At 46.6% G+C, this 22,373-nt stretch overlaps 1 protein-coding gene across 1 annotated transcript; it reads left to right on the top strand.

Moving 5' to 3' along the window:
• Positions 1-471: 471 nt before the first annotated feature.
• Positions 472-20,340, top strand: NANS (N-acetylneuraminate synthase). The gene is made up of 6 exons (XM_019966262.2): positions 472-696; positions 4,039-4,254; positions 11,740-11,839; positions 12,796-12,950; positions 18,148-18,414; positions 20,110-20,340. The coding sequence occupies exons 1-6, from the start codon at positions 565-567 to the stop codon at positions 20,317-20,319; spliced, it is 1,080 nt and encodes a 359-aa protein (XP_019821821.1). The 5' UTR covers positions 472-564; the 3' UTR covers positions 20,320-20,340.
• The last annotated feature ends 2,033 nt before the right edge of the window (positions 20,341-22,373 follow it).

A 22,373-nucleotide genomic window follows, 5' to 3' on the forward strand; every position in this document is an offset into this window, starting at 1 on the left:
AGCTTACAGGCCAAGTACTGTGATCAGGGTGATCTATACGCTATCTCACGAATCTTGGGATGTACAGTCTATAATTTTTCCAGTTCAGAGAAAAAGGAAAATAAAGCTCAGAAGGGTAAGGTATTCATGATCAAGAGCAGGGGTGGGCTCGAACCAGCTCTGTAATTGTAACTCCAGAATTCATTCTTTCCATTACACCGTAGGGCGCATTCTCTCCACGCCCAAGGAAGCCAGCCTTCAGCCTCCTTAGGGGAATGTTTGCTCACCGATGCACGCACTCTACGACCGTCAGAGGTTACGCTCGCGGCTGTGAGCCGCACTCCAAGCTCCAGAGAAGGCTGTTGGACTTCCTCTTTCCGCCGCACCTCTCTACTGCAGGGTGGCTCCGCCCCCTAATCTGATTGGCTGTCGGGAGCGAGGCCGTGCTTGGGGATTGGCTGCCCGGCGGCCAAGGACTGACGTGGCGGGGCCGGTGTGTGGGTCTCGCTGGGCTACGGACCTAACGCTCTAAGGAGGTGGCGGGACCCTGACTGGCGGTGCAGCAGGGAAGCGTAAGCCACCACCATGCCGCTGGAGCTGGAGCTGTGTCCTGGGCGCTGGGTGGGCGGGCACCATCCATGTTTTATCATTGCCGAGATCGGCCAGAACCACCAGGGCGATCTGGACGTGGCCAAGCGCATGATCCGCATGGCTAAGGTGAGGGGACGGTCTAGACAACTCGGGCACTAGCCCGGGGGCGGGGGCCGGGGTAGGGAAGGGCCTGGAGGAAGAGCGGCCTGGGCCGGGGTGGGGCGGGGCTGCGCAGAGACCGAATCATCCTCGCTCTGCCTCTCTGTGCCCTGCATCTGGCCTGGCGTCCAGCTCTCCAGGTCCACTAACAAACGTTTCGAATCCTGTTCTTCATCCCTTTGCCACCCTCCTGATTTGTTTGCGTTACTACAGTTGCTCCCTAACCCGACCTCTCTCGCCCCTTTCTGGTGGCAGAATGATCTTTCTGCAACACAGATTTGATGAGCCTTCAGTGGCTATGCACTGCCACTGTAGAGTCGAAACCCTTTAATAAAGTCTTCAAGACTTTAATGACCTGACCTCTTCCAGCCTATCATTTTTTAAATCTCTGACATTTTCTGCCACAGTGAATTACTTCCAGGAAGTTCCTGAAGTTGCTGTTGTCTCTCTCATCTGCCATTCCTTGTAATTACTTCATAGAATTTTGAGAATAAAAAAGATGTAAAGCTCTTAGTACAGTACGTGGCAAATAGGACTCAATACATGTTAGCTATTAGTGATATGATGTTAATGAACGCTCATGCTCCCACTTCTCTTGGACGCTTTCTCCAACTCCTCCTGTCAGAGTTGGGTTCCTGTAGTTTTTCCCATGGCATTGCATTGTCAATGTCTGTTTAAACTTTCTCTGTTAGACTGTGAGTGCTCTGAAGGGGGGACCTGTCACATTCTTCATTGTAAACTCAGTCCCCAGCATAAGATCTGCACTGTGATTCCTTGATTTAGAGGTAGTTCACTAAATCTTTTTTTCCTTTCACTTCCCTTCAGCCAGAGTTGTTCTGTCATTCATAATTAGGTTTTCTTTTACTCTTTCAGGACTTAACTCTGCTTTTATGGAACCCTACAGAGTCATAAAGATACTTTATTTGGGGACTTCACTGGCACTGCAGTGGTTAAAACTCTACTTCTACTGTAGGGGATGTGGATTTGATCCCTGGTTGGAAAACTAAGATCCTGGGTGCCACGTGGCCAAAAAAAAGAAATACTTTTATTTTAAATTTTTATTTAATCATTGAAGTATAATTGATTTGCAATAATATTAGTTTCAGGTATACAACATAGTGATTCAATATTTTTATAGATTATACTCTTCCATTTAAAGTTATTGCAAAATAATAGTTGTATTTCCCTGTGCTGTACAGTATATCCTTGTTGCTCATTTATTTTATACATAGTAGACGGTACTTCTCAATCCCACACCCCTTTCTTGTCCATCACTCCTTCCCTCTCCCCACTGGTATCCATTTGTTTGTTCTCTAGATCTGTGAGTCTGTTTGAAACCTAAGTTTCCATCAACAAACGAATGGATAAAGATATAGTGTGTATGCACAATGGAATATTATTCAGCCATAAAAAAGAGTGAAATTCTGTCATTTACAACAATGTAAATGGACCTGGAGGATACTATGCTTAATGAAACAAGTCAGAGAAAAACAAATACTATATGTTATCACTTATGGGTGAAATCTAAAAAGTAAAATACACTTTTAAAGAGTAACAATTGCTAACATTTTTTAATGCTTACTGGGTCAAGTGCCTTAAATGCACCACCTAACTTTCAAATTTGATGCAAAGGGTGTGTTACACCTTGACTTATTTGTCAGTTTGCTTTTTTGCCAGTAGAGAAGCAATAAAAGCTTGAACAAAGAAACCATCAGCAGTGGGGTAAAACAGGGACAGTGATTGTGTTTTCTGAACCTAGAGTTGACCATAGCATTAAACAGATACAGAAATGTACCTCATTTACGAAAGAAGTGGAGAAAAGAAGGGGAGGAACTTTCTGTCCTCCCAGTACAACTGCTGTCGTGTGGGATGTGGTAGAACTTTCTCTGATCTCTCCTCATTAGTACTTTCTGCTGTTTTACTTCACTTTACTACTTCCTATAAAGGGAAGGTTTGCCTAGACGGAGACAAGCTTTGTAACCTCTTGAGCGTAAGTCTGCTTCTTGAGGCAGACATGAGAAGCAAAGGAGGGAAGCATTGCGCTAGGAAGACCATGTCGTGCAGCCTCCAGGAAAGCCCTCTGGCCACCTCTGCCAGAGTCTCCGCACAGTTTTGGTCAGGTCCCTCTAGGCCTTGGGGTCTTTATCTAGACAATGAGGACTCTGTCGTCCAAGGTCACTTTCAGGTCTAATGTTCTTTGAACTTCTTTCTAGCATCAAGTTTTGACCATGCCATTTTGTGGCTTTTCCAGGAGTGAAAGTGACGCTCTGAGCACAGACGTTTCTGGAGCCCAGGTTTGACCTGTGTGTCTGTAGCAGTGTCAGTGAGCTGAGACTTGAGAGAGTTTCCCTTAATCTTTCTACCGAGTGATTAAAAAAAAAAAAACAATTTTGAGAGCTTGGAGGCTGACTGGCAATAAAATTATAGCTTTTAGAGTCAGATAATCCAGCTTTTATAATATAGCTTCTGTTCAGTAAAGCTGGGGCATTTCTAAATTTTTCTGCTTGCCGTTACCCCAGAATCTCTTGTTCAAACAAGATGCCATATAGAAACCACATGTGCAGAACAGCTAACAGCCACCCCCATCAGGGGCTCCTCAGAAAGTTATAGGCCTTGGAGCTGTTCCACATGGCCATTTGTACAGATAGAGAAACTGAGGCCAGAGATAGGGAGTGACTTATCTAGGAGAGTCAGAGTTAAGGCAGATTCTTTTCCCCCTAAATTCTGGTCCAGTGCTCATATCCTCTGCTGAGTTATACAACTTAAAATCTTGATTGTTTGATTAATTATTTTTAATAGTATAATGTAAAGCAAAGTTCCCCCTGCCTTTTTTTTTTTTTTTACATTTTAAGAGGGAAAAACAGAGGGGAACTCCTATCCCCAGCCTTTTCTTCTTTTGAGACTTCCTTGCTTCTGTTTCTCTTCTTTGGGAGTTCTTAAGAACTCTGTCGTTCGGTGTTGGCATTTGTTTGTTTGTTAAATGTTTGTTTATTTACTGATTTGTTTGGCTGCATCAGGTCTTAGTTGCTGAGCCTGAGTGAGAGAGTGAGTGGTCTGAGTTGTGGCATGCAGGATCTTTTAGTTTTGAGGTATGCGGAATCTAGTTGCGGTATGTGGGATCTAGTTCCTTGACCGGGGATTGAACCCTGGTTCCCTGCATCTGGAGCATGGAGTCTTAGCCACTGGACTGGCAGGGAAGTCCCCTTGATGTTGTTTTTAAAGATAATGGTTTAATAGCAGTTGCCCCAACATTTCTCTTCTCTCTGAGAGCCCTTGATCAAAAATTAAAGGAACCCTAATATGTTGCAGGAGTGTGGGGCCGATTGTGCCAAGTTCCAGAAGAGTGAGCTGGAGTATAAGTTTAATCGGAAAGCCTTGGAGAGGCCATACACCTCGAAGCATTCCTGGGGGAAGACATACGGGGAGCACAAACGCCATCTGGAGTTCAGCCATGCCCAGTACAAGGAGCTGCAGAAATATGCCGAGGAGGTTGGCATCTTCTTCACTGCCTCTGGAATGGATGAGGTGAGCCCTCTGCCATTTTACCAGACCTAGGGGACAACAGGTGGCCTGGTGTCTTGGTGTCTTTGACTTCAAGCCAGCTGCAGGCCTTGCTCACTTTACACTGTTTTGTGCTTTCTGAGCTAGAGTTCCCCATAACGTTGACCAGGTAAATGTCCAACTAACAGGAGGCCGGGGGGATTGGAGGCCCAGTGAGATTTGGAGGACAGAGAACTATGGTTTTCAAAACAGGCTGTCTCTGGGAGTAGGGGGCAACCACCTGGAAACCCAGCATCCCTCAAGCCAATGGGAGATCCCACTGGGCCAATTTGCTCCCAGTGGAAAGTGGCCTAGACTCAGAATCGGGAAACTGCAGTCCTAACAGGAGTCCTCCTGTTGCCGAGTGGCTGTGGGTGATCTGGGTGGGGCAACACTGCATCTTCTAGAAGGGAGTGGCTCCCAGGATGGCCATGCCCACATCCTGGAAGAGACCAGCTGGTGCCAGGTCTCAGGTTCCATCTGCTCTGTGACCTGCCTCAAGACTCCTTCGTGGGCTCTTTCTTCAAATATAAAAAAATTTAGTTATAAAAATAATGTCACAGAAAGTTTAGAAAACAGGGAAAAAAAGGAGAAAAACTGACTCATAATCTCTACACAGCAGCTCTTTGTACATATTTCCTCCTGAACTTGTTTTATATTCGTATTTTATTACCTGGTTGTTATATTTTGAATGTTTAGTTCTGTGTTTGCTTCTTCCGGTTAATATTATACCACAGTGTTTACCCATATCCTGGTTTTCTTTCTCAGCTTTATTGAGCTATAATTGACATGTAACTCTCCATATCTTTTGCTGAAAGTTATTAATCGTGGTGTAGTATTTCTTTTGAGGATTTATAATATATGTGACCATTTCTTTATGTTTGAACATGAGGTTATTTTCAGCTTTTTGTGCTTTTAAATGATGCTGAGATGACCTTCTTTCTGTGTTTTGAGTTTCCTTAGGATAACTTTGCAGAAACGGATAAGTAGACAAAACTTAACATTTTTAAGGCTCTTGGCTAGTGATTCTTTCAGTCAGCTAGGGTATTTGAAGAGACTCCAGTTCCTTCTGTAGGCCTCTGACCTCTGTGTTACTGTTCCAACCCTAAGCTGTGCCTGTAAATTACATCAAAGAAGCATCACTCTAGTCTAGACCATTAGTAGATTAAAAAAGGAGGGGAAGCAGAGAACCTAGATGTCTGGGAAACTTGACAAGTTCAGGCATCAGTTCCGTAGCCCAGATTCATTCTTTAATTCACAGCCTTCATAAGCATGACATTCTTCAGATCTAGTTGTTCATCTAATAATCATAATTTCCTACATCTGAATTTAATGTTATAGTTTATGAAGCATCTTCGCTTACAGTACCATATTTTATCCCTACTATGTCCCATTTTACAGATAAAGAAACGGAGGCTCCAGGGGCTAGAAAATCTATCCAATGTTGCACAGTTGGGAAATGGGTCTTGAGGGCAGATCTGACACCTTTCTGGGATTCCCCAGTGGCCACCCGGGTGCTGGTCCAGGCATGTACAGCTTTCCAGAGCTCAGCAGAGCCTTTGGGCTTCCCCCTGTTCTTCACCACCCTCCATGTTGGTGGCTGGAGAGTCTTGGACCCACGTTGCCCTTAGGACAAGGGGACAGATTTTTTCTTTTTTTTTTGGCCTCATCATGTGGCTAGCGGGATCTCATTTCCCACCAGGGACTGAACCCGGGCCAAGGCAGTGAGAGTGCCAAATTCTAATCACTAGACTACCAGGGAATTCCCAGGGATAGATTTTTTAATAACAGCTTTATTGACACATCATACAATTCACTCAATTAATTTTAGAACATTTTTATCACCCCAAAAGGAAGCCCTATACCCGTTAGCAGTCATTCCTCAATTCCTTCAATTCTCCCAGCCCTGCTGCTGCTACTGCTGCTAAGTCACTTCAGTCGTGTCCGACTCTGTGTGACCCCATAGACGGCAGCCCACCAGGCTCCCCTGTCCCCGGGATTCTCCAGGCAAGAACACTGGAGTGGGTTGCCATTTCCTTCTCCAATGCATGAAAGTGAAAAGTGAAAGTGAAGTCGCTCAGTCACGTCTGACTCCTAGCGACCCCATGGACTGCAGCCTTCCAGGCTCCTCCGTCCGTGGGATTTTCCAGGCAAGAGTACTGGAGTGGGGTGCCATTTTCCAGGCAAGAGTACTGGAGTGTGCTGCTGCTGCTGCTGCTAAGTCACTTCAGTCATGTCCGACTCTGTGTGACCCCATAGACGGCCTCCTACCAGGCTTCTCTGTCCCTGGGATTCTCCAGGCAAGAACACTGGAGTGGGTTGCCATTTCCTTCTCCAATGCATGAAAGTGAAAAGTAAAAGTGAAGTCGCTCAGTCATGTCTGACTCCTAGCGACCCCGTGGACTGCAGCCTACCAGGCTCCTCCGTCCATGGGAGTTTCCAGGCAAGAGTACTGGAGTGAGTGCCATTGACTTCTCCTCTCCCAGCCCTAGGCAACTTCTAATCTGCTGTCTGTCTCTATAGATTTGCCTTTTCTGGACATTGTATATAAAAAGAACCAGACAGTATGTGGTCCTTTGGGTATATATATATATTTATGGTAACTCAGTGTTTAACTTCTTTGAGGAACCGCCAGACTTTTTGAAAGTGGCTGCACCATTTTACGTTCCACCAGCATGTATGAGGTTTTTGCCTCTCATTCCTGGTAAGTCCGGGTGGAGGTTATTTACCTTCTTTGTGCTTCTGTGTCTTCAGCTGAACTCACCTCGCAGGGTTGTCATGAGGATTAAATGTGATCACCCGCAGAAGGCGCAGCACGCAGCCAGCGCTCAGCGACATTAGTTACAGTTGAGGAAGCAGCCCGGGCTGAGGGTCAGGAAATCCAGGTCCTTGCCCTGCTCTGCTGAGTTCATCTGCATGTGAGCTTGGCAAGTCGCTGCCCTGCTCTGGGGCCTCCATCTCCTTTCACGTGTGAAGAAGCTGCCATCCAAAGTCTCTCCCTGCTCTTTTGTCCCGAGTCAGCATAGAATCTGGCAGGGTCACTAAGATGACTTGGACCTGGAATGAGGACTTTCCTGTTCAGACTGTTCCCAGACACCTGAGCTCCTGGATGTGGGCTCTGAAGGGAATGCCTGGCCTCTGCTTGCAGCTGGGCAGCCGCTGCTCAGGAAGTCACTTCTTTAGGTCTTTTGCTGCTGGGTGGCTTTGAGGTTAAGAGTCAGGAGCAGACAGGGGAAGGAGAGGAATCTGGGTGTTGGTGGCTGGGGCTGCCTCTTGGTTTCCCAGGAAGTGTTTGGTGTATAAATTTGAGCTCTGCAGCCACACTCAGGTGCTGACACTGACACTTGCTCTGTGAGCTTGGGCTGGTCACATAACCTCTTTGAGCCACAGGTGTCCGTCCATCTGTGACAATGAGGTAATCAAGATGCCCACCCCACAGCTGCAGTGAGGACCTGGTGAGATGAACCTGGGGGCTTGCAAGATTTGTACCCACTGACTGACAGCTGTTCTGTTGCTTAGAATCCTTTTCTCTGCTTCACACTTAAAGGGGCAGGGAGTCTTCTCTGTCTCAGGAATGCTGTTTGCTCCCCACTGGTGTCCTGACAAACCAAGGCACAGGCAGCGAGGAGAAATTTTTTTTTTTTTAGATTTATTTACTTATTTTTGCTGTGCTGGGTCTTTGTTGATGCACACGGGCTTTCTCTAGTTGCGGAAAGCAGGGGCTGCTCTTCCTTGCTGTGCAAGGGCTTCCCGTTGTGGCATTCTTAAGAGCCTTTGCAAGAGTGCCATTTGCTTTGCTCGCCAGGTCCCTTTTTGCCGAACCAGCAAGTCCTGTCTACCCGGCTGTTCAAGGGGGGTTGGTCGCTTGTTCCGTGTTTGTCTAGAAAGCAGCTCTGAGAATTCACCCCCGCTGACTTCCTCATGGACAGTGAGCATGTACTAAGTGCCAGCTTTCTCCACCGTGTGTGCTGTCCTGAGCGTTCTTTGTGTGCTGAGGAAAGGTTAAGGCATGGTGGAACTTTATGAAGACCAAGAAAATACCAGGCACCTGGTCAGAAGCTGCACAGAGGCCTGTGGAACTCGACTGAAATGAGCAGAGTGCCTTTGGTCGAAATGGAGAGTTTTGTTGAGAAAGCAAATGGGAGCCATGTCGTAGAGGCGGCCCTTGGAGGACCAATTCCAGCAGAGCCACCCTTCCCTCCTCGTGCCTGCCCCCACAGTGCCTGCCCTCGCTCCTCCAACACCCCTGCTCCAGGGCACCCCTGCCTGTGCTGTGGTGTGCTCTGACTGGGCTGAAGGCAGGCCGGGCCTTTTTGGCTCCATGCTTCCCCGCCCCCCATCCTTTCCTCAGCCTGGGCAAGCCCTCCGGCACCTGTTCTCCCAGCTTGTTGTCAGAGATCCCGAAATCAAGGGGAGTGGAAGCAGCTTTAGAAAAACCCCATTTCCACTCCTGTCTTTTCTGTTACCCCTTAGATCAGCAGGCTCCCAAATTTCTCATGGGATACATTATGGAAAAGGGGTTCCTCATTAATTCATTAATTAAAAGTCCCTTCCCCAAATAAACAAGGGTTCTGTGCTGAATACGTGTGGGAAATACTAGGAGTAAATTAGCTAGAGGAGGGTATTCATTAGGACCCTCCAAGGTGAGGTTTTACAGTGCAGTGTTTCACCCCAAACAGTTTGCTGGTAGGACCCTTTGCTCTGTGTTTAGCCCCTGGATGCCTAGTGAGGGTCATACTCGATTGAGTTCCTTTCAGACAGGCTCAGAAAGCCTTTGTGATGTGGGGCAGAGGAGAGGAGAAGTTATGAGGCTGCCTGGCTGCGTTGTATCGATGTCCCGTAGATGGAAGGGGGACTGAAAGCAGCATAGACGGGGAAGCCAGGAAGTCCACAGAGAGAAAGGCAGCCACTGGCGCTGACCCAGCCTGACGGGGCCTGGGCCCAGTAGTACTGCCTCAGGGTGGAAGGCTACTGAAACCGGCACCCTTTGCAGAAGAGATTAATCCAAAATGGCAGTTTTCTAAGTGGCCACTAGGTGGGGCTGGCTCCCTAGGAAGGCTGCAAGAAACCAGCTGCACCTTTCTCTGCCAATAGGAATTTACCCCTTTGCTCGCTTCAGAATTGTAGAGCTCCATGCATATTTTCCTGGAGAAGGAAATGGCAACCCACTCCACTATTTTTGCCTGGAAAATCCCATGGACAGAGGAGCCTGGCAGGCTACAACCCACGGGGTCGCAAAGAGTCGGACACAACTGAGTGACTTCACTTTATGTAGATTTTACAATCAGCATAGGTAAGCTTTTGCAAAGCATTTTTCCTACATTTGGCCCCGCCTTGCCCCTATGTGCCCTGCGCCTCTCCTGATTGGGCTCATCCATCTCTTTATGGCCCTGGGGACTCTGATCATGAGCCATGCTCTCACAAAGTGGAGCATTAGAGATGAAATTTTGCATAGGATTTTCCCTCTTAAAATAGAAAACACTCTCTTCATCTGCCAGATAGAGTGGGGAGGGTGGGGACACTAGACTTTATTCAATAAATATGTTTAAAACAAATGCTTTTCAGTTTCATCTTAGGGCTGGTTAATAGTATGAGACACACATACACAGGAGAGAATGACATAGAAAACTGTGGAAGGGAAGAGAGAGACAAGGAAGACATAAAGCAGAGGGGAGGAGGCGGCGGTGGCTTAGCACCTTGGAGGTGAGTGGTGCTTTGGCCATCCTGAAAGGTGTCTCCTAGATTGAGAGTGCCATCTGCCTTTGGCCTGTTCACTGGCTGGTTAGGCACTGTATGTCTCTCCAGCAGCTCTGTTGCTGCTGCTGCTGCTGCTAAGTCACTTCATTCGTGTCCGACTGTGCGACCTCATAGACGGCAACCCACCAGGCCCCCCCGTCCCTGGGATTCTCCAGGCAAGAACACTGGAGTGGGTTGCCATTTCCTTCTCCAATGCATGAAAGTGAAAAGTGAAAGTGAAGTCGCTCAGTCGTGTCCGACTCTGTGCGATCCCATGGACTGTAGCCCACCAGGCTTCTCCGTCCATGGGATTCCCCAGGCAAGAGTACTGGAGTGGGGTGCCATTGCCTTTTCCAACCAGCAGCTCTAACCCCTACTTATTAGAGGAAAATGATTCTCTGAGTGAGGCCAGCGATTCATCTGCTGGGAAGATGGGAGAAAGCTCAGGCAGTACTGGTTTGATTCAAAGAACCTGCTGGCAAGAACTTCCCTGGTGGTCCAGTGGTTAAGACTCACCACTTCCAATGTAGGGAGCACCAGTTTGCTTCAATCCCTTGCTTGGGAACTAAGATCCCACGTGCTGCATGGTAAGGCCAACAAAAGAAAAGAAGTAAAAAAATAAAGAACCTGCTGGCAGAATGACCTCATACTGTTCCTTACCACCCCCGAACCCTTTGGATTTCCACGCCAGTAACCGTGCTCCTTGCTAGTCTAAGTATGTTTCACAGAGCAGTAACAGTGGTATTACTGAGGAGCTTACAAGAAACGCAGACTCTTGGGCCCCACTCTAGATCAACAGAATCAGAACGTGCATTTCATTCATCCAAGATCCATGGCAGGTTCGTGTGCCTGTATTAAAGTGTGAGAAGCACTGACCTAGCTAACTTTCAAACTTACTTCTGAGACTTGGCCAGCATTTTAAGATAGATGGAACTTAGATACTGGGAAATATTCCAAGGCATTGACTCTCCCTACTTCTGATTTTCAACTTCAATTAAAAAAAATAGTAATGAAAAGTAATTTGGGAAGTTTTGGTAATTGTACACCAAATTGAGATTTTACTCTTAAAACCTGTGGTCCACTAATTCCTTCAGGAGGCATTTGCTGACATTTGCCAATTTCCTGAGGGTTATTGATGAATCCCAGATAAGGATGGTGAAGGGCCCTAGAGAGGTAGCCTCAAACAGTCAGATTGGTTTTTTTCTGTGGGCAGCATAATTTGCGGTCTGAAAGGGCTTGGGTTTGATGGGCCCTGCCAGCTGTGGATCAATGTGTCAGAGCTGGGCCATGAAACACTTCATTTCTTCTACTTTTGGCAAGGATTGAAATGGCCTCTCTTTTCCTGGCTGTTTGGTCCTGAGGCAAGGATAAGGCCTTTGAGGGCCACTCACTTTCTCAGTGCCTATTTGTGTGAGTTAAGATTAGGTCATGACCTTTCTTGTTTGTTCACTGGGCCCCAGGCCCCCAGGGAAGGAAGGTCTGGCCAGGGATCTGATTCTTTTCCAGATTCTCATAGACAGTGTGCGCCAGTATGCAGTGTTGGACAAATGGATGGGTGGATGTGAGTGAAAGAATGTTTGAATTTGAATGAAATGACTGATAATGAATCTGTGTTTGCTTTCAAGTTGCTGGGCAAGAGAAGGGGTATTTCTATTTGTAGGTGGCTCCTCGCCTGTCTTGAGGATGGTGATTTTGAACCTCGGTGAATGTGAGCCCCTCCTTTGATTTTTGTAGATGGCAGTTGAGTTTCTGCATGAACTGAATGTTCCCTTTTTCAAAGTTGGATCTGGGGACACCAACAATTTCCCGTATCTGGAAAAGACAGCCAAAAAAGGTGAGTGTTTAATTTTTGTCATACAATCTGAGTCCAGACTTTTTGTGTTTTTACACCATTGGTAATAACCCACTAAAGGAGTCTCCTGAAGACAGATTTTCCAATCAGCATTGACTCCCACTTTTTCATGTGCTGAGTTGAAAGAAATTAAAGATATACAGTTTTTATATGAATTTTTAAAGATTTCTTTTTTTGATGTGGACCATTTTTTTTAAAGTCTTCATTGAATTTGTTGCAGTATTGTTTCTTTTTTATGTTTGTTTTTGGGCCATGAGGCATGTGGGATTTTACCTCCTTGACCAGGGGTCGAACCCATACCCCCTGCATAGGAAGGCGAAATCTTAAGCCCTGGACCACTAGGAAAGTCCTCATAAGAATTTTAAAATGAAAATTATTTTTAATTTCTAATAAAATATTTATATAAAATGAAGGATATGACAGTATAAATGAAACTCCTTAGAGGCAGCTCTGACTTTGAGAAGTACTCTCTAGGTATATTAGAACATCCAGCCTCTGCACATCAGAGCTTGTACAGTGGTTCTCATGTCAGTACTGGGACTGAAGCAGGTCATATGATGATGATGCTTTCTACTTACTTCATAGCCAAGGATCTGAGACTACACAGGTAGGACTTGGCAGCTCAAGGCCTCACCCTCTTGAATCTGGGGCATGCTCACCCTACCACGCTGTGCAACCTCTTAATACAATGAGATGCTCATCTTTCTCTAAAGAGTGTCAGATTCCTCTTAATTTGGTTCACTTTGCTGCACAATAATGTTGTGGGGTGAAGGGAGTCTACGTTTCCTGTGCTTGAGGACAGAAACCCACCGACTTCGCCTGTGTTCCCCCACTGTGTAAGAGCTGTTTGAATGAGACCAACAGCAGGGGTGTGCTTAAAGGGAGAATCGGAACGCCTGAAAATAAAGTGCTGATGGTACTGGTGTTGGGTCCTTCAGGCCGCCCAATGGTGATCTCTAGTGGGATGCAGTCCATGGATACCATGAAGCAAGTCTATCAGATTGTGAAGGCCCTCAACCCCAACTTCTGCTTCCTGCAGTGCACCAGTGCCTACCCGCTCCAGCCTGAGGACGTCAACCTGCGTGTCATCTCGGTGAGCACAAGGGAGGGCCCTTGTCTGACTGGGTCACTGGCTGTGGGAAAGTTGCAGCCAAAATTTTAACCAGCTTTGACATGCTTTGTAATTGGGACATCCTTCCAGTGTTCTGGCCTGGAGAATTCCATGGACTATGTAGTCCATGGGTCGCAAAGAGTCGGATGTGACTGAGCGACTTACACTTTCGCTTGATAGTCTTGCTGTTCCAGAATCAAATTAGAACCGACTATGGAGTTAAGCAGTCAGATACATTCTTAAAGATTATAAATTAAATTTTCTTAACACCAATCTTAATTTCTCTCATTATAAAATTTAAGGTGGAGTCTTTCAGGGTTTTTTTGTTTTTTGTCGTTTTAAGGTGCAGTCTTTGTAATTGGCCATATACATTTTCTTTGCCTGTGTGTATTGGCGATTAGGGGTCCCTTTTCTGTGAATTGCTGGCTTTTATCTTTTCTTAATGAGTTATGGATTTGTTTTTGTAAAATATACATACAATTTGCCATGGGAGCCATTTTTTGGTGTCTAGTTCAGCGGCACTAAGTGTTTCGCATTGCTGTGCCACCATTGCTGTGTCCATCTGAAGAGCTTTTTCTCATCTCAGAGTCATACCATATTCTATACTCATTAACATGGAGTGCCATGCGGCTGTCATTTTATTTTCTGTCACTACGAACAAAGCTAGTGGAGGTGATGGAATTCCAGTTGAGCTATTTCAAATCCTGAAAGATGATGCTGTGAAAGTGCTGCACTCAATATGCCAGCAAATTTGGAAAACTCAGCAGTGGCCACAGGACTGGAAAAGGTCAGTTTTCATTCCAATCCCAAAGAAAGGCAATGCCAAAGAATGCTCAAATTACCACACAATTGCACTCATCTCACATGCTAGGAGACTAATGCTCAAAATTCTCCAAGCCAGGCTTCAGCAATATGTGAACCGTGAATTTCCTGATGTTCAAGCTGGTTTTAGAAAAGGCAGAGGAACCAGAGATCAAATTGCCAACATCCGCTGGATCGTGGAAAAAGCAAGAGAGTTCCAGAAAAACATCTATTTCTGCTTTATTGACTATGCCAAAGCTTTTGACTGTGTGGATCACAATAAACTGTGAAAGAGATGGGAATACCAGACCACCTGACCTGCCTCTTGAGAAGTCTGTATGCAGGTCAGGAAGCAACAGTTCGAACTGGATATGGAACAACAGACTGGTTCCCAATAGGAAAAGGAGTACATCAAGGCTGTATATTGTCACCCTGCTTATTTAACTTATATGCAGAGTACATCATGAGAAATGCTGGACTGGAAGAAGCACAGGCTGGAATCAAGATTGGCGGGAGAAATATCAATAACCTCAGATATGCAGATGACACCACCCTTATGGCAGAAAGTGAAGAGGAACTAAAAAGCCTCTTGATGAAAGTGAAAGTGGAGAGTGAAAAAGTTGGCTTAAAGCTCAACGTTCAGAAAACAAAGATCATGGCATCTGGTCCCATCACTTCATGGGAAATAGATGGGGAAACAGTGGAAACAGTGTCAGACTTTATTTTTTTGGGCTCCAAAATCACTGCAGATGGTGACTGTAGCCATGAAATTAAAAGACGCTTACTCCTTGGAAGGAAAGTTATGACCAACCTAGATAGTATATTCAAAAGCAGAGACATTACTTTGCCAACAAAGGTTCGTCTAGTCAAGGCTATGGTTTTTCCTGTGGTCATGTATGGATGTGAGAGTTGGACTGTGAAGAAGGCTGAGAGCCGAAGAATTGATGCTTTTGAACTGTGGTGTTGGAGAAGACTCTTGAGAGTCCCTTGGATTGCAAGGAGATCCAACCAGTTCATTCTGAAGGAGATCAGCCCTGGGATTTCTTTGGAAGGAATGATGCTAAAGCTGAAACTCCATTACTTTGGCCACCTCATGCGAAGAGTTGACTCATTGGAAAAGACTCTGATGCTGGGAGGGATTGGGGGTAGGAGGAGAAGGGGACGACAGAGGATGAGATGGCTGGATGGCATTACTGAGTCTATGGACATGGGTCTGAGTGAACTCCGGGAGTTGGTGATGGACAGCGAGGCCTGGTGTGCTGCGATTCATGGGGTCGCAAAGAGTCGGACACGACTGAGCGACTGAACTGAACTGACTGATGAACATGACTACTCTCGGTTTCTCAAATAAATGGAATCATACAGTATTTGTCCTTCTGTGTCCACTTGCTTTCACTTAGCATAACGTTGTCAAGGCTCATCCATGTTGTAGTGTGTATTAGCATCTCATTCCTTTTTAAGGCTGAATAATATTTCACTGTATGTGTATACCACTTATGGCTTATCTGTTCATCTGTTGATGGACATCTGGGATGGTTCCACCTTTTGGCTATTGTGAATAATGCTGATATGAATGTTGGTGTGCAAATATTCATTTTTCTTCATATTGAATTGTAGGAGACCTTCTTGAAACTTCTGAGTTTTCCTGTTCTGTTATTTACCAGCTCTCTGATTCTTTCAGTACAGTATTTGACATTCTGAGGTTTTCTCCCCCTGATTATGTAAGCTCTTATACATTTTTCTAGAGAATCTTTCCTATTTAACTTTTAAAAAAGTAATCTTTTTTCGAAATGACATGGCTGTCTTTGTAACTAAAATTTTAGTCCCTCCCAGTTTTGTAGTCTTTTCTCCATTGCTCGCTCATCTCTAAATCATATTATTTTTAAAAATAAAACATGATTTAAGAAAAAAAAGAAACTCAGTCCTGATGTATATAACATAGAAAGTGAACATCTTCTATAATCCCATCCCACAGATTACCATAATTGACAATTTAGTGTGTATGATGCCAAATAGTTTCCTCAGTTTTCTTCCTTTGTGAAGCATGGTCCTGTTTCCCTTCCACCATCCCCCTCCTCACCTCCCTGGTGTGCTCATGTCCTTTATCCTGAGAGCAGGGCATGATCAGAGTTGAACTGCCAGCCAGCCCCCCACCCCTACCAGCCCAGCCCACCCCATCACGGCAGGGTGAGTACTCTGACCTACAACCTGCACTTCCTTGTCCATCACATGCTCTTAAGCCTGGTTTCTGAGGCCTTTGCCACTCAGCCGTCCTAATCTTTTATTAATTCCTGTCTGGGTCTTTCTGCTGTACTCAGGCCTTCTGGCCGCCCTCCCTAACAAGGCTTACTCGACTTAGCATGTCTTTTGTTGCTTCCAGTGAATTACAGATAACCAATTAATTAATTATTTAGCATTTCCACCAAAGGATTGAGATTGGGCTGTCTGTATTATTGATGGTGATCTTTGTGCATATAGCACGTTTGCTTTCAGTTCAGTTCAGTTCAGTCGCTCAGTCGTGTCTGACTCTTTGCGACCCCATGAATCGCAGCACGCCAGGCCTCCCTGTCCGTCACCAACTCCCGGAGTTCACTCAGACTCACGTCCATCAGTCAGTGATGCCATCCAGCCATCTCATCCTCTGTCGTCCCCTTCTCCTCCTGCCCCAATCCCTCCCAGCATCAGAGTCTTTTCCAATGAGTCAACTCTTCGCATGAGGTGGCCAAAATATTGGAGTTTTAGCTTTACCATCATTCCTTCCAAAGAACACCCAGGACCAATCTCCTGTAGGATGGACTGGTTGGATCTCCTTGCAGTCCAAGGGACTCTCAAGAGTCTTCTCCAACACCACAGTTCAAAAGCATCAATTCTTCGGCTCTCAGCCTTCTTCACAGTCCAACTCTCACATCCATACATGACCACAGGGAAAACCATAGCCTTGACTAGACGGACCTTTGTTGGCAAAGTAATGTCTCTGCTTTTGAATATGCTATCTAGGTTGGTCATAACTTTCCTTCCAAGGAGTAAGCGTCTTTTAATTTCATGGCTGCACTCATCATCTGCAGTGATTTTGGAGCCCCCAAAAATAAAGTCTGACACTGTTTCCACTGTTTCCCCATCTATTTGCCATGAAGTGATGGGACCGGATGCCATGATCTTCGTTTTCTGAATGTTGAGCTTTAAGCCAACTTTTTCACTCTCTACTTTCACTTTCATCAAGAGGCCTTTGAGTTCCTCTTCACTTTCTGCCATAAGGGTGGTGTCATCTGCATATCTGAGGTTATTGATATTTCTCCCGCCAATCTTGATTCCAGCTTGTGCTTCTTCCAGCCCAGCATTTCTCATGATGTACTCTGCATATAAGTTAAATAAGCAGGGTGACAATATATAGCCTTGATGTACTCCTTTTCCTATTGGGAACCAGTCTGTTGTTCCATATCCAGTTCGAACTGTTGCTTCCTGACCTGCATACAGATTTCTCAAGAGGCAGGTCAGGTGGTCTGGTATTCCCATCTCTTTCACAGTTTATTGTGATCCACACAGTCAAAGGCTTTGGCATAGTCAAGAAAGCAGAAATAGATGTTTTTCTGGAACTCTCTTGCTTTTTCCATGATCCAGCAGATGTTGGCAATTTGATCTCTGGTTCCTCTGCCTTTTCTAAAACCAGCTTGAACATCAGGAAATTCACGGTTCACGTATTGCTGAAGCCTGGCTTGGAGAATTTTGAGCATTAGTCTCCTAGCGTGTGAGATGAGTGCAATTGTGCGGTAGTTTGAGCATTGTTTGGCATTGCCTTTCTTTGGGATTGGAATGAAAACTGACCTTTTCCAGTCCTGTGGCCACTGCTGAGTTTTCCAAATTTGCTGGCATATTGAGTGCAGCACTTTCACAGCATCCTCTTTCAGGATTTGAAATAGCTCAACTGGAATTCCATCACCTCCACTAGCTTTGTTCGTAGTGATGCTTTCTAAGGCCCACTTGACTTCACATTCCAGGATGTCTGGCTGTAGGTCAGTGATTACACCATCCTAATTAAATGCGAGAGATGCTTTCTGAATCAGTTTAGGTATTCAGTTATAGTTTTGGTGTTATTCCTGGTGGTTTGCGCAGTGTGACACATTCTTCAGATGTGTTCCTGATAAGAGCAGCCATTAGTTTTAAGCCTTCACAGTGTGCTGAGTGCCCTCCACGTGCTCACAGCAGCTCCCACCAGCTACTGTCATCCCCAGAAGGAGAGGTCCCGGGAGCCTCAGAGACTTCTTGGAGCTTCACAGATAGTGAGTGGCTGAATGGGGCCTCAGATCCATCAGCCTGACTCTGGATTGTATGTGGAAAGCACTACACTATTTAACTTTCTTTTCCTTTTTCTATTTTAAAGGAATACCAGAAGCTTTTTCCTGACATCCCCATAGGGTATTCTGGGCATGAAACTGGCATAGCAATATCTGTGGCTGCAGTGGCTCTGGGGGCCAAGGTCTTGGAGCGTCACATAACTTTGGACAAGACCTGGAAAGGGAGTGACCACTCGGCCTCTCTGGAGCCTGGAGAGCTGGCCGAGCTGGTGCGGTCCGTGCGCCTCGTGGAGAGGGCGCTGGGCTCCCCGACCAAGCAGCTGCTGCCCTGTGAGATGGCCTGCAATGAGAAGGTGGGTTCTCCTGGCCTGCCGGGTGCCAGTGTTGAGAGGAGCTATGTGGGCTTACCTGAGAGGCAGTGGGAACCAGCTGTACCTGAGCCCAGAACGGTGGGGTGATGCAGGGATGTTGCTGCGAGCCCCTGAGGTTTTTGGAGTTCATGTTAGCAGCGGGAGGAACTTACTGAAGAACTTTAGCTATTCCTCTGGTTCCCTGGCATCATATGACGGTTTTCCATTAAGTCTCTGTGGTCCCAGCGCTGAAGACCCTGGTGGTGTCTGGGGCCTCATGAGGCATGCGGAGAGGTAGAGTCTGGGGTCCCATGTTGTAGGTAATCCTAGAGGCATGTTCAGGTGGAGGGGTTCCATGAGGCAGGGGCAGGAGGGCTGTAATAAGTCAAGGAATCCCTAAGCATGGGGAGAGACTGGAAGCATGGGGCAAGGGTTCTCAGGGGCTTGCTGGGGGATAATGCATACATTCCCTTGGGAGCCCTTTGAGCTAGCTGTGCAGCATTAACCTTCAGACAGAGTGGACGGGGGGAAGCCAGCAAACTCTGCCTGGCACAGGGGCCATCGGGCCTTCCTGGAAGCCAAGGCCTAGACCTGGCTCAGCCTCTGAGTCGGGGCTGCCAGGGGAGCAGGCACTCACTCCTCTGATGCTGCAGGCTGTTTGGGCCGAAGCCAAGATGCCACTCCAGGCCTGCTCCAGGAGGGTTGTCTTTTACTCCAGTGGGGCCTACTTGCTGCTCTCAAAGATGTATATACACTGGAAAATTAAAATAACAGTAAAAAGAAACTAACTGCCTTATAGAAGAAGAGAGGAGAAAGCTGGCTCAGAAACTGGAATAAGAGTTTCAGCAGCTGAGCACTGAATTTGGTTCTGAGCATCCTGGCTCTGTGGGTAGACAGTGAGACACCACAAGACGTAACATCTGATAATCATCTGCTAACAAGACCTTTGTCCTGACATAAATTCCAGAATGGATTCCTTGGCCCTCACCTGGAAGATGCAGAGTTAGATACTTTGTGGAACAGCATTTATAGACCAGACCTTAGAAATGCTGGTTCTGAGCTCCAGGTCTCCTTCATTCCCCTCGTTGCCCAGCCTGTCTGCCCCTTCCATGCTTGTGAGCCCTCCATATTCCTGTTGTACTGAATGAGGAGGCCGTAAGGTGTGTGTCCGTTGAGCCGCGGGCCAGGGGTCAGGGATCCCAGGTTCTCCTCCTGGCTCCTTGCAACCTTGGCCAGCTTACCCGCCCTCCGTACACCTCCATTTCCATGTGTTTAAAATGTGATACTGAACTGGATGATGACAAAAGTAATCACCATTTTTATTTACCAAGTCTGTGTTCCAGGTAGATTACGGGCATTATCATCACTAATCTGACAGGATAGAGGCACTGTTATTTCCCATTTTGCAGAGACTCTCAGCCTCGCCTTGTCCCCAGCTGCCTGGGATTTGGGTCTTGCTCTTTTTGGCTACATAACCTGAGTCATTTATTGTAAAGGCCACCCCTCTGAGTCTGAGTCCACCCCACACTGGCCAAGACCCTGCTGTGTGTGAGCTATTGTTCTAGGCACCCAAGGGGAAAACAGACTCCCTGCTTTCCAGGGACCTTGTGTGAGAAAACTGATCAGGGACCCTGGGGGTAAAACAGCGTGTGCTAGTTATTTGTGTGGCTGGCACTGAATCTTAAATTTTATCCACAGCTGGGCAAGTCTGTGGTGGCCAAAGTGAGAATTCCAGAAGGCAGCATTCTGACACTGGACATGCTCACTGTGAAGGTGGGTGAGCCCAAAGGTTACCCTCCTGAAGACATCTTTAGCCTGGTGGGCAAGAAGGTCCTGGTCACTGTGGAAGAAGACGACACCATCATGGAAGAATTGGTAGAGAATCATGGGAAAAAAATCAGATCTTAAAATAAAGTGCCATTCTCTGAATTCTGAATCGCCTTGCTGGTACCATCAGGTGCATTTGGCTGAGGTGGGGCAGGACTGCTGGTCTCTGGGGATCCCCAGGCAGCAGACATTTTGGGGCCAGGCCCTGGGTTAAGCCCATTGGAGGGATACAAAGAGCAAATATAGGCAGCCTCTGCCTCAGGTTGGCTGGCCCAGAAGGGGCAGTGGGCTCAGAAGCTTCTCCTCATTGCCCATTGCAGTGCAGAGGGGTGAATGCTAGCTGTATGGGCCCTTCTTTTCAGCCTGCCTTCTTCCAGCCTGCAAAGCCAACCCTAATGACCCCAAATGTCCCTTCCTTCCGGCTCTCTCCCCTTATCTCCTGCCTGCCCTGGTTTTTTTTTTTTTTTTAATATATTTATTTAATTGGAGGCTAATTACTTTACAATATTGTATTGGTTTTGCCATACATCAACATGAATCCACCACGGGTGTACATGTGTTCCCCATCCTGAACCCCTCTCCCACCTCCCTCTGCCCTGGGGTTCAATCCAATTAACTATATAGTGATCACTTGGCATTAGAGAAGAAGGGGTTGGTCAGGGTCTTACAGGCAGAAGAATGAGCAAAGAGAGGGAAACGGCATATATTCCTTCTTTCAACAAGTGTGGAGGGCTTGCCACGTGCCAGGCCCTGCTCTGTGGCCTGAGGATGCAGGACTTCCGTTCTGATGGGGATGAATGCTTCACAAACCAGGAGCACAGGAAGTAAACCACAGCGTGTTAGAAGGTGACATGTGCAGTGAGGTGTGTGAGGGAGATGGGGAGCGTGGGGCTTTGTGTGTTTGCAGCTTCTGGTGACTTGTACGTATGCCAGTGATGCTAAAATCAGCCTTTCTAGGATCTGCAGTGAAATTACACCCAGCTAACAAAATAGCCTCACTGCTGGACTTCCTTGAACTACAGCATGAACCTTTCACAGACATTCCGTATCATATTCCTCTTTGTTCTTTTGAACCAATACTGAGATTATTTTCAGATTCTTAATCTTTGTTTGTATTTATTTGACCTGGTTACTGTAACTCGTGTTTCAGAGTGTGTCTTGGAGTCTCTCTTCAAATGTGTGAATTTGCCTTCTGAAGATTCTTTACTTGTGAAGATAGGGCCTCCCTCTCCTGTGGGTCCCAAGACAGTTTCTGGAAAGGCATCTACCTGCGTTTGTATGTGTGGGTGGGGTGGGGCGGGGCTCTGGGGTCATACGAGAATCCATAAATTGACATGCTAAGAGCTACAGTGTGACAGCATCCATTTCTAGCTGCTGTTTACTCCTTTCACTTCTCCCTATAAGCAATCATGAGTAGAAAATCAAATTTTCTGATTCCATAACCCTTTTTTCTACAAGAGTAGAGATGACATTAAACTAAGGATCTGAAGACTTCCTAGTAAGAGACTTTGTATGGCAGCAGACAGATGTGTTCCAGGGCCTGAGAATAGGATATGGGTCTGAAAGGAAAGGAGGGAAGAGCCTAGCTGGGGCTCCAGCTGAGAATGTGCAGCAGGCAGTCTCAGGTCAGCTACCTCCAGGTCCTGTCAGACTGGAATGTTAGCTCCCAGGCTGCTCTGTAGACCTCAGAGGGCAGAAGCCCGGGAGCCTCACACTTTGAAGAGCAACTGAGGGCATAGGTCTTTGGGGAAGAGGACTGTGTAACATGCTGGAGAGGAGGAGGGCCATTGCCTAGAACATGCTTCCCACTGGCACATAGAGAAAATGACAGCCTGTGGATGATGTGTGTGGGTAAAGTATGGGGCTGCCTGCACACTCTGCCAGGAGGGCTGGCCGCCTCACGCTGTGCCAGGCCCTGAGGTCAGGAGGATGGATATCTGGGCACAGCTCTGGTCCATTTGCACGTCCCCAAGGCAGAGGAACCAGAGATCAAATTGCTAACATCCGCTGGATCATGGAAAAAGCAAGAGAGTTCCAGAAAAACATCTATTTCTGCTTTCTTGACTATGCCAAAGCCTTTGACTGTGTGGATCACAATAAACTGTGTAAAATTCTGAAAGAGATGGGAATACCAG

Source organism: Bos indicus, chromosome 8, assembly GCF_029378745.1.
Source record: "Bos indicus isolate NIAB-ARS_2022 breed Sahiwal x Tharparkar chromosome 8, NIAB-ARS_B.indTharparkar_mat_pri_1.0, whole genome shotgun sequence".
In the NCBI taxonomy this organism is placed as follows: Eukaryota; Metazoa; Chordata; class Mammalia; order Artiodactyla; family Bovidae; genus Bos; species Bos indicus.

What these genes read in the sequence shown, in the direction of transcription:
- NANS (XM_019966262.2), top strand. Translation starts at nt 565, where the DNA reads ATGCCGCTGGAGCTGGAGCTGTGTCCTGGGCGCTGGGTGGGCGGGCAC. An exon ending in CTGCCTCTGGAATGGATGAG is followed by an intron (nt 4,255 to 11,739) that starts GTGAGCCCTCTG and finishes TGATTTTTGTAG; the next exon opens with ATGGCAGTTGAGTTTCTGCA. An exon ending in TCAACCTGCGTGTCATCTCG is followed by an intron (nt 12,951 to 18,147) that starts GTGAGCACAAGG and finishes TCTATTTTAAAG; the next exon opens with GAATACCAGAAGCTTTTTCC.